Here is a 14,450-nt window from a genome sequence, read left to right as displayed (position 1 = left end):
GTATAATGTCCAAATAAAAATAATTGTTCCAACATTTTTTCATTTTTAAGGAACTTCACCTGTGTATAATATATTTATAAATTGTTTAATTTTTGGGGGTTTTTCAAAGTATAGGTGTTATATTTCTTAAGACAGCATTTCTCAAACCACAACTCCTGCACGAAATTTCATATAACTGTTTAAAAAATATGATTTATGTAATAATTTTGTAAATTTAATTTGCTTTAAAACATTTAATTTGGTTTACAGCTTTCCACGAACATGGATTTTTTTTAAATAAAAAGTATTGGTAGGTTTGAGGATTTACAAAAATTTTAAATTAAAAGTGGGGTCATCAGGTTACTGTTGTCTGAGAACTGTGATTGTAAGGAATTACGTAATCTTAAAAATAATGATTTATGTTTTATATTTGCAAAAACGGCTCGTTTGGGTTGAGAAAATATTTTACATAGAAGAGCGAACAACGTTTCGACCTTCTTCTCTCTTCTATATAAAATATTTTCTCAACCCAAACGAGCCATTTTTGCATATATATTTCTCTACAAGTGGGTTTTCTCGACATCACTGATGATTTATGTTTTGTTTTTCACATAGTTTTCCTTATTTGTGGTTTTATTACTACAGCTCTTCATTTCCACCCTTTTATTATATCACAGCATAGTTACTAATGGAATTCAATCTTGAAAATAGTTAGAGCTAATAGCTAAAAGGAATTGGATAAATGAGGTTATAATCAGCCTATATCAATGTAGGAAAAAAAAATTGAGTAGTAATTTATGATTTCTTGGGATACTAGTTACCTGGAGACTGATTGTAGGAGTGAGCAAGGGATTCTGATAAAAGGTTTGAAGACTTGCAAACAAACCACTGATCTGTGAATTTTGTTTAGTGTGTTTAGATGTCTCTTTACATCCTAAAAATGTTATCAAGCAAAATTATATTTATTTAAAGCTTTAGAATTTATTTTGTGACAAGCTATCAGCTAAGATAGGTTTAACAAGTGAGCTGAGTAGAACTGAATCATTATTGAAATTTGCCCTTTGAATCCTGGACAAGCTCATCAGTCAGTTGCACTTACTAATCAATTATTGCATCATGAGACTTATAATGCAAACAACAGGGTTTTGATACCTGCAGTGGGCAGAACACAGATAAATCATTATTTGGTGTTTGCTTAACAAAATACATAATAGCAATTCATCAGTTACTTGGATAGTTGGAACAATAAAATAATAGCAGTAATAAGAAACCATAATTTTAATTAGTTTATTATTTTCATGAGTTGTGACACTATTTAATTAATCCTGAGCATACAATAGGTTAAAGTACAAATTTCAGTCTTTGTTTACATAATTACATTCAAAATTTATTGGAATTACTTTATTATCAAAGTTTGTCAATAAGCCTAACTCATAAATGTTCAAAATTCAACCTCTAACATCATCAGTATTTTAATTTCTTAATTTCAAAAGGAAATACTTTAATAAATTTTCATTTTACATTTTATTTGTCATATGATGCATCAGTGCTCAGAATTGCTCATTTTAAATTTTCATTCTACTCTTGTATGATTTTTTGAGTGCTTAACTGATAAAAATACACACTACAGATACAGAAAAAGCATGAATCTAAACTTGCAACCTCCAATCCTTTTGCTTTATTGAGATATTAAAAAAAGAAATTCAAGCCCACATTACATGTTGTTGTTTTTAAAATTTGTCAGTAATTTTCTGTGTCATTGCTATTTGATTACATTTGACAAATATAAAGAGTGTACAAGATTTCAGATAGTTATTTTACCATTACAGTTTTATTGTTTGAAATCATGTTTTTCTGCCTTAGCAGCCAACAGAATTTTTTAAACCTGTTTATCACTTAGTTAGAAGCCCTGTTATGTTAAAGAAGTTTTGGGAAATTTCATTTTTTTACTGACTGATTTATTTCTTGTGTAGTAAAATGTATATATGAAATTAAAATTCATGTTTTATGGATAACCAACATGGTATGAAAAAAACTAGTTATAAGAAAGAACACTGGAGTACAAATTACTGAAGTAGGATTATTATATATTATGATAAATCCAAAGTTAGATAAAAAGGTAAATAAAAATCTTGCAAGATCAACTTCAGCTGACATGATTCTTCATTTTAAAACACAAATAGTTGTTTACACTGAACTCTCCTGCTATGATTAATTTGCTGTCACACACTTAGATGGGGTTTCATGGGAATTCTAAAGCAATAAAGTTAAAAGTAAGTAGAATTTGAAATGTTAGCTATCTGAGGTTGTGTTGATAAATAATTTTAATTGCCTATTACAATCTACAGTAATACTTGAAACAAAAAATTTTGAATTTATTTTATATTTTTTTACAATTTTTCATTTGGTAATTTTACTAAAGTTAGCATTAAGGTAGATAAAATAAAAGATAAAAATAAAGGAGGTTTTAGCAGTTATACAAATGAAATATAAAAAAAACTAAGATGAATAGAAGTGTTTTTGTTCTTAGCAATAAAATCACCTAAAAGTGTTGAATAGTATAGCACATAACATCTTAAGTCTTTATCACTTGAATCTTTTTTGTAGTGGTATCCATCTATTGATAGTATATCAGTTACTGGGTAGTTGTAATAAGTGAAAGTAGTAATAATCAGAAAGATTAATTTTAATTAGTTTTTTTTTGACACTAAGTAAATTATTTAATTGTTTGTATAATCAAGAATAGCAGATATCTAAAATAATTGTGACAATAATTGATTTTAGGCATATATTTGATTAATAAATTATTTTATGTGCCACTAGTCAGCATAATAGCAGTTCATACCAAAATGATTTAATCACTCATTCCTGAAGCCAAATCGTTCCAAAATATTCTAATAACAAATCCTTATTATTTATTGAAAAGAAACTATATGATATGTACAAATTACTCTTGATTGAGAATAATATTAGAAAAAATTGTGATACTCCTGATGAAGGTAAAGTCCCAAGTTGTGGATAAATCCTTTTTCATGTTTTGTGTGATGAACTGTAGTCAAGTTGAAACTGACTGGATATTTGAAATAAAACTTTCTATCCAACAACAAAAATAGTATTTTAATTATTTTCAAAACAGTGTCTCACAACAAACAACTAGAAAATTTATAATATAAAAGTGATAGAAATACTAAATGAAATTGTATGTTGCTATTAAAACGGAAGCTGATATCATTTAGTAAGTGTGCACTAAGATTTGTGTAGTTTATTTAAGTATTTTCAGAAAGAGAGGGAAAACTTTAGAGATACGAGTGGTAGCCCTCCAGTTTGAAAATAGTTAAATATTCATCACACTATGGCCATTTCGTGACAAAAGATATTGAAAGGTTATTTTGGTGTTAAACTGTTTTATGTCATATAATTGATACTCCTATCACAACAAGAGACCCTTTCATGTATCAGTTTAACGTTAAAGAGCTCCCTTAGGATTTGAGACTCAACAGCTGATAGTTTTTGTGTAGATGTGTCATAGAGATATTTTCTTTTTAAATTTATTTATTTATTTATTACAAATATTCCAAATTTTACTTTTAAAATTTTTCACATCACAATTTAAAGTGAAACAGGCATAGTAATACTAGACTGGACCTCTAATCTGATAGCCACCTACAAAACCTATACAGGCATGGTTGTGGTTGACACAATACACAATTGTATTGTTATGTTGGATTTACCATGACCATATTTATATTGTGTTTTGAAGCTGTGAGTTGTCTATTGTTCTCTGCAGTAGCAAACCCATTAGGCTGAATTTTGTGAAATGAACAGTTTATGCTGAATTGTTTGTGGTTAGATTAATAACTAATAGCATGAATAGTTTTTGACTATAAACTAATGGTAGTTACTGTTACAGTTCAAAAGTTAATATATGTGTATTTGGCTAAGTATTTGTAGAAGCACTAATGAAAAGTTGTTTTATTTTAATGACTGTTTTGTTTGTTTTGTGAACAAAGTACACAAGTAAATATTAGTTGTGAGTTTTATTATAAATATAAATAGATAAACAAATAAATAAGCTGTAGATTAAATTTTAATTTGTTTCAATAAATGAAAGTACCTTATTTGTTCTAATACTTAAATATGAGAGGCCTACCATGGCCTGGTAGTTTAGGGCATTCAACTCCCAATCTGCAGTTCACTGGTTTGAATCTTTCTTCATAAATATGCTTGTCTTTTCAACCATACAGATGTTATAATGTGATGGTTAATTTCACTATTTGTTAGTAAAAGAGTATCCCAAGTTTTGATGGTTGGTGATATTGACTAACTGCATTCTTTATAACCTATTGATGCTTAATAGCTAGTGCAGATAGCCCTCAAGTAGATTTCTGCAAAATTCAAAAGAAGTCAAACCAGACATGGGTATTACAGTTATGACAGAAAGTGTTCGTATCCCTGCGTCGCGAGTGGTTTTTTGCTCATAACTTAAAAAGTATCATGAGTAGGCTAATAGAAGTATAATGTATTATAAATATTATACTAACACACATCTACATAAATGTTTATGTAAATTAAACAACAAATAAACTGCTTATAAACAAATAACCCAAAATAGGAGGAGCAGAAAGTGTTTGTACAGTTCAGAACGTGTGAAAAAACTGATATTCCCATAAAAAGTTTGTTTAGTTTGGTGAATAAACCACATTGTACCATTCCAGAACTAGACACTGGGTTCATAATTATTGGAATTTAGCCAGCAAAAAATGTACTTCCGACAATTTAGCACCATCTCCGTCATTATCTGCTTGGTCATCATGGCAAATAGAAAACACCTGCTCAATGATTTAAAAAACTGAATTATTGTAAAATACAAGTCTCGTGTGTCTCTTTCTGGTATTGCTACACAACTTAATGTGCTAATATCTACTGTTCAAAGCATAATTGCCAAGTTTAAGCTTACAGGACCAACTGCTAACCTCCCTCGTTCCGGACGCCCCACCAAAATTCCAGAGAGAACCAAGAGGAAGGTTATCAGAGAAGTTAGAAGGAACCCTTGTTTAACATGTAATGACATACAGAAACTGGTAAGGGAAACTGGGGATGAAGTAAGCACCTCTACAGTTACAAACATGTTATCCTTTTCTGGGTTCAAAGCGTGTTGTCCTCAAAGAACTCTATATTTAAGGCCTGTTCATTTAGAAGCACAATTGAGGTATGCAAGAAAGCATGTAGATAAACCCTTTACCTATTGGAAGAGTATTCTTTGGTCAGACGAGAATTAAAATCAAGCTTTTCAGTCACAATGATCTTTGCTATATTTTTCATAAGAAGGGGGAACGAAATCTTCCAAAGGACACTGTCCCTACAGTTAAACACAGAGGTGGCTCGATCACGTTATGGGGTTTCTCTAGCTCTTCTGGTGTAGGCAGCCTTCACTGTGTCAATGACCCTAAGCACACATCGAAATATGTGCAATCCTGGTTGCAGAGGAACCATATAAGCGTTCTGGAGTGGCCATCACAGTCCCCGATCTCAACCCAATTGAAAACGTTTGGCATGATTTGAAGACCAGGGTTCATCAACGTCATCCGAAAAACTTGCAAGAGTTGGAGGCCTTCTGTAAAGAAGAATGGAAGAAAATACCAGTCGAGTGCTGTCAAACGATCATGGAGGCTATGAGGAGAGATTGCGCCAAGTAATTCACCTGAAAGGCTACACAACTGATCATTAAAGTAGACACACGAATACTTTCTGCCCCTCCTATGTTTGGTTATTTGTTTATAAACAGTTTATTTGTTATTTAATTCATATAAAAATTTATGTAGATGTGTGTTAGTATAATATTTATAATATATTATACTTCTATTAGCCTAATCGTGATACTTTTTAAGTTATGAGGGAAGAACAACTCACAATGCAGGGGTACAAACACTTTCTGTCGTAAGTGTAACTATTATGTTTGGTATTATCAAGAAACTATTAATCTGTATACCCTTAAATGATTATTATAGAATTATAATAAAAAAATATATATATATTTTGAAAGATTACTTATAAACATAATTTGGTTTTGCACTTTAATATTTGATAAAAGAGGTGTAAAAAGGGCATGGTTATAAAAATAATTGTTTTTGACTAATAGAGTGAAATAAGTTCTGTAAGGTTTGAACTGATGAAAATAAATAATACTTTTTTTTATTTGTTTTTGTGTTACAGACTCAGACTTCAACATCTCCAGTTTGCAGATTATCAGCAGGTTTGTGATTTCAGTTAGTTTGAAATGGAAATTTTGAAAGCATGATATTTTAAAATTTTGGTTCATGAAGTTTTAAAAGCATTTTCTATTACTGCTTAAAAACTTTTTTTATAGTCAGTGAAATTTAGATTAAAATGAAATTACTTTTCAAAAGCAGTTTAGAGCATATAGAAACACAAGTGTTAATATATATGAGGTATTTCAAATTTTTACAAAATGTAAGCTTATAGTAAAAAGCAGTTAACAACATAAAGCATGTTCAGAAATGGTTTATAACATACGTACATATTAAATTTTCATAAGAGAATTAATTCTTTGTTACAAATAATGAATACATTTTTCATAGTGTTAAAATATTCAGCTTATTTGTATTTGTACTTATAAAATATTTGGATTTGGAACATTCTTTAAAATAAGCCACATAATATATGTTGAAGTACTTTGTGTATGTTCATTAGGGTTTCTGGAGAGTTCATTCCTTTGGTTTCTATAGATGGAACTATAGGGTGCTACTTTAATGTTTTACTATATTAATGGTATTGAATATTGCAGCATGTAACATCTTCTTGTGAGTCTCTGTTACATGAGTCTGTTGCAGTAGCATTCATCAGTTAAGAAATTTTTGCTGGGTGATGGTGGTAGACTGTTATGTTTTAGTTATTTCCTTGACTAGCAGTGGACAGATGATAGAGATGGCAGCTGAGGAAGTACTATTTTAATACATTATCAATCAGGGGGAAGGGACACCATCATGATTGAATGTGACATCCTGAATATATCATCCTGTGGAGTTGTGGTATGAGTGTGCAGTAACTCATGGTGTTGGTGTCTTGTCATGATGCATATTACCAGTCCTAGGGTGTTTAATTCACAATGAATAGCCCTACTGTAATTATACCATAATTAAACAAGTAGTCTACTGTAGTGTTGATAACACAGTTTTGGGATACACCTTAACCAGTTTTCATTAGATGCAACATATACCATGGATTCCAATGTAATCATGGTAACTGGTCTGTGTGCGACATCTTAGTTACTTTTTATGCCATAGATATTTCCTTTAGTTGTTTTACTGGTGTTCAGTGCCTCTGCAACACTGAGACCACTAATGTTTATGGATGTCCTTACTTTTGCGTGTCAGTCAGTCAATAGTACTTTCTAATCATCTGCTTACAGCACTGTGCATGGTCCACAGTTTTTATTGGTTGTACTATGGTATAGTGCTGCTTCTGTATTGTAATCATTTTAATGGTACACATCATCCAGCATGATGCATTGTTCCAAACTTAACATTTTTGTGTCTTCCACTATTAGTGATAAATAATTGCTTTTAATCCATTCCATGCTTATATGCTAGTTTAATTTGGACTTGCATCTCCACAGTGTTTGATGCCCTTACTTACAATCATCATCCTACAGACTGTTAAAAACCCAGTACTATCTATATAACCATCCTAAAAGCATTAAACGTGCTCATGGTATTGGTTTACTGGCATAAATTACCACAAGAAACTGAGATTTTTAACCAGTTTGTGCAAATTTGTGTACAAATCTGCTGTTGATTAATCCATTATTTTGGTTTACAAGAATGAAATACTTTTTATATGTATTTTATTTAAAATAAAATAAAGTGTAATCATGTGATGATTTCACTCATGGTATACTTTTATAGGTATTATAATTTTAAGAACTATATGTGTGGTATTTCATTGTTTAAAAGTTAATTTCATAATTTGACCAAAAATTCAATGGTGTTGAATTTAGAAACATATTTGTACTTCAAATAAATGACAATTTTATTAAGGCATTCTTTTAATTAGTTATAACATGCCAAACTCATACTTATTTTGAGACCACTAAACAACCTATTCAAAGAAAGGTAAAAGTTGAGAAATAAAAACAATTATTATTTTTCAAAACTTACCTTATAATACTGCTGTATAGTGATTGGTACTAACCAATAAGTTATAATTTGTGAGGTGTTTTTTTTTATGAAAAGGTGATTGTATTTAATGTTCACAAAGTTCTTTACTGCTTAGTTGTTGAAAGAGGACCTGATTTTGTTCTCCTAGTTTGAACAGTTGAGTAAATAAGGATTTTTGTCATATATTTCAGCTGAATCAGTTAGCAGCACTGTATTCCTTAGACATAAGACAGGAAGGCTCAGTGGAGGGAGAAAGTACTTTACTTCTTAAAACTAGGTACATTTGTAACTTTATAGTCATGGCTGTATTCTGTAATATTAAGTTTCAAGTGGGGGTATAAAAATACTGTTTACAAATACGGTTGTACTGAGAGCTGGTGAACTAATACTAAGGATGTGTGCGTGTGTGTTTGTATATATATATTATATACAAATGCTTTTTTTTCCAAGCCAGAACACAAGCCTGTCAGCTCTTAATTTTGAAACTTAAACAGATAGTCTGACATAACAGCTGTTCTTAGCGTAGGCTCTTTTTATAAATACTAGAGTATGTTCTATTATTCCCACATTATGTTTTGTACTCTTTACATATCCTGTGTTTTTTGTTTTTTAAAATTATAATGCAAAATTGTGAACAAGTGAAAGCATGAAACTTAGTTTAATGGATGGCAACTGCCTATTGTAGTTACTGTCTATTCAACCAAGTTTCATTGTGAATATTTTGTGTAAACAGTCTATCAAAGAATAAGTAAAATCATTTTTTCTACAACATAATACTACTGTAACTAGTTATTGTTAGTGTGAGGGTAAAGTTATATTTTGTAATTAGTTATTTATTTTTTAAGATAAGACTACAAGCAAACTGTTAATCTTATAGTGAGAAGTTATTTACATTGTACTACTACTTTATAGGGAGATCTGTATTAAGCCATTTCATAATTTTTTTCTCACCTAGACATACAACACAGGCTGTTTGTGTTGACCCTGCAGTGAGTCGAACAGCCATGGTAGATATCAAAAGGCAAAGGAGAACACCACCTGTTGATCCATCCCTACATTTCTTAAATAGTAATTTCCCTGATAGTGGTATGTTTTCAAAATTCTAGAAGAAAACAAATTTTCTACCAAAAATGTTATTTTCTAACTCATTTTTGAGTTTCTGATTCCTGAGTCATCTATAAATGTCATGAATATGGATTTCCAAGACAGCACAAATAATTTTGCTACTGAAAGGAATTTAGAAAACAACAACTTGTTTTTAATCTTTGGAATATTTTTAACTTTTACTAACATTTAACATTATTCATCATTCAAATCGTGCTACTTAAGAAGTAAACTTATGTGTGAGTATTCAGCATAAGAAGCTGAGTTTAACATTGTAAAAGCTAATTTTGTAAGTTACAATTTAGAAATCCAAGTAAATGGCCATGTTGGAAATTGTAGCTATGAATAAATGTTGTTATGGTATAGAAAATATGATAAAGTAAGATTCACTCTAAAGGGTTTTCTACCAAGTGTTGAGTGTTGATTTGGTACATTGAAGATATGTTGAAATGATTTGAAAGAATTCAGTATCAAATTGAAGCTAATTGATTTAGAAATGCTTAAAGTTGTGGTCACTGATGTTTAAGTAAACTGTTGTGATTATTGAAATTCCTAGTTAATTTTGATATTACAAATCTGTTGAATTAGAATTACATATATTTTTAAATCGTTTGTTATTTAGTTGATGATTTCTCTTATATTATATATAACATACTTATTTTGGGGGGTGGAACATTTTTGAAGTTATATTGTAGTTAATCCTATTAGCGTACCCTGTGTAAGAAGCATTACATTAATTAATATGGTATGGCATAATTACAACACTTATTAGTATGTGTGTGTCTGTCTCACTTATCTAGATTCAATTCCAGTGAGCTGTGACTATGTTACAGGGACATACATAGAAGACAGTGTTTTGTTGCATGACAACTGGCAGAATCTAAGGATTACTCAAGTTTCAGAGGCACCATGCACAAGCTCAGACAGCCAGAACCAAGGTTTTCAGCCCTGTTTTGTACAGATGTTGCCTACCTCCCAAACACCTCCCCCACCCCCACCTCCATCTCCTCAACCAGGACAGGTATCACAAGCTGGTTCAACAGTTTTTTACTGATCCAGTAAGCACAGTATCATACACACAATTAAAGAAGAAGCACAGGGAGTGCTTCAGCTGATAATATGGCTATTTCACTTAAGATATTGTGTAAAATGAGCCATTTCTAAGTAAAGAATTTATCATCAAATAACAAAAATCTTAATATATTCTTTGTCCACATTTCTGGACATTTTTATGAATAGATATTCCATATGAAAAGTTAATGTTTTACGACTTGAGAGCTGAAATTTATATAGAGAAATATACAAATATGTACACTCAATTTTGACAGTACAATTAGAAAAGTTTTTTATAATACCTATACTTTATTTTTACTCAAATTTTACCAATCAAATTTGGAACCATGAAGAAATAACCATGGTGAATTATGTGAATTTATGAAAACTTTTATAATTTAAAATATTGACATTTGGAATTTGAGTTGGGAGACTGTCCATATTGTTAGATATTTGGAAAAAAAATATCTTGATGGTTTCACTACTGCTATTCATTGTGTTTCCATTTCTGGTGGTTAAATAGTATAGGAATGAAAGACACAAGTCACAATGAGCAGAAATATTTCATTGTTTATCAGGAAGATTAAAAAAATATGTATGTAGCTCAAGGAAAACATTTCAAGATTTAGTTGAACTAACCACTTAATTGTACAAAAATGTTAAATTTGCTTCTTCAATATGATTCTACAAGTCACACATGATTTATGCTTGTTATGCCACTGAGTTACTGCTGATTTTATTTATGAGAGCTTGTATGACACGATATGGTTGATCTCGATAGATGTTATAAATTTTCTCCGCTAAAGTACATGTGGAGTAATGTTTAAAATTATCTGATAGGCTTAAACCTGTTGAGTGTATTCTATTAAAATTGTTCAGGGTTATATAAGGTAGAATCATTGTTTAGCATTATTTTTGTGAATAGTTTAAAATACTTTTTTCAAATACCTACTGCATCATTTACACTTTATCATCTGTTTTCAGATTAAACTTACAAATTATACTTATTAGATATATAGTGTACACGTTAAACCATGTTGATTACAGCATATTTCCCTGTAATGTTTTATTTTGTTCAGCACCTGTTAAGAACAAAGGGAAGTAATAAAAGCATACTTTTGACTTGAATTACTTAGTACATTTATTTTGATTGTAGATTAGGTTGTTGGAGTGAAAAAAAACTTTAAAATGGGTGCTGTATGATTTTATCTAAAGCTAAATAACTAGGCAAGTTTTATAAATGTAACACAGAAATTAGTGGGCTTGCTTGATAAACAGATATTTCTAAATTTTACTTAAGAACAAATACTTCCTTCTATCCATAAAAGTTATTACTCACTGGAGACATGAATTAAGAATATTCTCTTAATAATTAAAGTTGTATGGAAAGAACCTTGGAGTAATATGAAATTTATTTTTGTTAAAGATACTATCAAACAATAATAATTCTTTGAACTTATTTTTATTGTTTTTATGTTTAAGAGAATAATGAAAAAATAGAAGTGTTACAAATTTAGTGACTGTTTCTCTGATGAACAACTAAACACATCTAGAGAAACAGTTTTCCTAGTAAATGAATAAACTGTCTGTTTTTATAATTTGCTACTGTTAAGAATTGGATGGATTATTGCATGGCAAAATTATATATAGTCATAAAAAAATTTACAAACGAGTGTTTTAGATGTGTTGTAAAGTGCTTTGTGAGTCACTATGGGGATAAGCTGCAACTCAAACTCATGTTGATATATTACAGTAGTCACTGTTGAATGTATGTATGCAACCATCATACTTTATCCTCATATTGGAAAAAGTAATTATTTCAATACTGTACTAAAGTATTGCACATCCATGCTTTTTATGGTGTATGATGTATCAGTAACATAACCAATCATTATCTTAACTACCAAATTTAATTTGAATGCAGTTAGGCCTTAGAATTTAAAAGAATGCAGGAGAAATTATTTATGATGCAGTTTTTCCCTTTTGTGAAAAAAAATCCAGTGCTTTTGTTATTGTTTTTAATTACTACAAAAAATTGTTGTATGTAAATTTAAATTTGAATATTGGAATGGAATATAAGTTAATTATGGACTGTAATTATGTAGAAAATACAAGAGCCTTCATTTTAGTTTAAAATGTACTTGACTAATTAATATTTTCGAATATACAATATACATGCTTGAAATCTAAAATATCAGAATCTCGAAGTGTTGTATATTAAGGATATAGGGTTTATGTTATGGTATATTTAACAATGTGTACTAGTTTAGGGACAGAAAAGGCAAAGGAAATGTGCTTGAAGATTTTTTTTTTTTGGTTTGTCTTTTTTTTTTATGAAATCCCAATAAAAAAGGATTTCTTAGTAGCTGATGTTTCCTGTCTTTCATAACCAACAGAATTTTCGTTTGTGTAAGTTGTAGTTAATATGTCAGTTATTCTTGAAACAAAACCATTATTATTTCTCTGTGAAGATTTAAAAAAAACTGTAAAAAGTACACTTAACTAAGATAAAACATAGGTAAGGTAACTTCAAAATTAAGTTCTTCAATTCATTTGGATCGTTGGTTTTTGAATGTCAAAATTCAAAGTTGTATATAATGTTTCTGTTAACAGTTTTTTAATATTGGTGAATGATTGATATATGGACCTAGTTGATCAGAACAGTGTTAAGGTGACACATGTACAGAGTTAATGTTTATATAATAAAAAGTATGTTCATCATGCTAGATAACTTTTAAGGAAAGAAAAGAAAAAATATAAAACATTTATTTAGGTAAAATCTAAAATGAGAAATTGTATTGTTTACTGTATTTTAGTATATCTTTTGAAAATTTGGCTTACTTCAAATGAAAGTAATTGCACTAAGTTTCATGTGTAGGCAAAGCAAGTACATATTTAACATGCTTGAAGAGTGAGGACTAAAACTTAAGAATCCCATAGGTGCTTCTAGGATATGGATAAAATTATTATAAATTAATTTTTTTACCTTACTGATGCTGTGTTAGTTTGTCTTTTCAATAATTAGGTAATTGTATACTGTAAATGTTTTTGTGAAAATGTATGTTTTGTTTCCATCTTGAGTTATACTGTGATTTTTTTATTCCACAAGTAATGGTTTAAATTTATAAAAAGTTGAAAGTCGTGACTTAATGTAAGTTTAAGAACACAAGAAAAGGCAGTGCAAGTCTTTGTTGAAATGAGTATTAAAATATTTGAAAAAGGAAGATTTAACATAACTTTTGTTCTTTGGAAATAAAATGCAAACTTTTTTTTAAAAACAATTTACACATGAAGTCCCACTCACTTGTCTTTTGGTCCCAAAGAAAAAATGATAACAACCATTAATGAAACTCCACTTTAATTTGCTATTAAAAGCCACATTAATAATATTTGTTGTTTTTGTAAGTTTTAAGTGGTTTAAAGTGTGAAAACATTCTATTCTGGAGAGTGTTTTCAGTCTTGTGTATACAATTGTTCTGGAATTCATGGTTAAAGTATTTTCATTCATGATAGTACTTTTGTTTTATCAGTCTAGGTGTGTGGTTTTTGTTTTCTTTATTAACCTGTGAACTAAAATTTTCATTTTTTGGTAAAGGTTTATTTTTCTTATGAGGATAAATTTTCTCTGTATAAATGTGCACATATAAAAAAACATTTCATATATTGTATTTTCAACTAATTATCAGTGAAGTTTCAAAATATACAGAAATAGGAATTCAAAGATGTGAGGAAGTTTAAATGAAAAACACGAGTTCCTTGTTTTGTATTATAAAATTTGTTTAGCTTGTTACTACAATTCACTTTATTAGTGTTTAGGTAGTGCTTTAAAACTTGGATACTTGTTTGCCAACAATAAAATTATGTAAACAATTATTTGAAAGTATTATTATCCAGAAAAACATGTGATAAGTATATTGAATCACAACTTCAATACTGAAAATAGATATCTAATCATTATAGCGTAATTGTTTTTTTAGTGAATTAGCGTTACACAGTGCATTGACCTGTATGAAAGAATAAATTGCTTTTTTCAGGTGACATTCTTAACAGTAAAATGACTACCAATATCAAGAATGGATTTTTGAATATAACATAGTTAAACAAAAGTACTGAACAATTAATCGATACCATGCATAT

The 14,450-nt window shown here is 29.5% G+C and overlaps 1 protein-coding gene across 2 annotated transcripts in view; it reads left to right on the top strand.

Annotated features, from left to right (window-relative positions):
* Positions 1-14,186, top strand: part of LOC143222937 (G patch domain-containing protein 2-like) — a 36,132-nt gene extending 21,946 nt beyond the window's left edge. For both annotated transcript variants that reach the window (XM_076450159.1, XM_076450160.1), the window contains 4 exons: positions 6,193-6,232; positions 8,348-8,433; positions 9,112-9,242; positions 10,061-14,186. In XM_076450159.1, the coding sequence (XP_076306274.1) occupies positions 6,193-6,232; positions 8,348-8,433; positions 9,112-9,242; positions 10,061-10,314 (511 nt within the window). In that variant the 3' untranslated portion in view covers positions 10,315-14,186. The remainder of the gene's footprint in view (positions 1-6,192; positions 6,233-8,347; positions 8,434-9,111; positions 9,243-10,060) is intronic.
* Positions 14,187-14,450: the final 264 nt, after the last annotated feature.

Source organism: Tachypleus tridentatus, chromosome 8 (assembly GCF_004210375.1).
Source record: "Tachypleus tridentatus isolate NWPU-2018 chromosome 8, ASM421037v1, whole genome shotgun sequence".
NCBI classification, from domain to species: Eukaryota; Metazoa; Arthropoda; class Merostomata; order Xiphosura; family Limulidae; genus Tachypleus; species Tachypleus tridentatus.
This window is presented reverse-complemented; position numbering and strand designations above follow the sequence as displayed.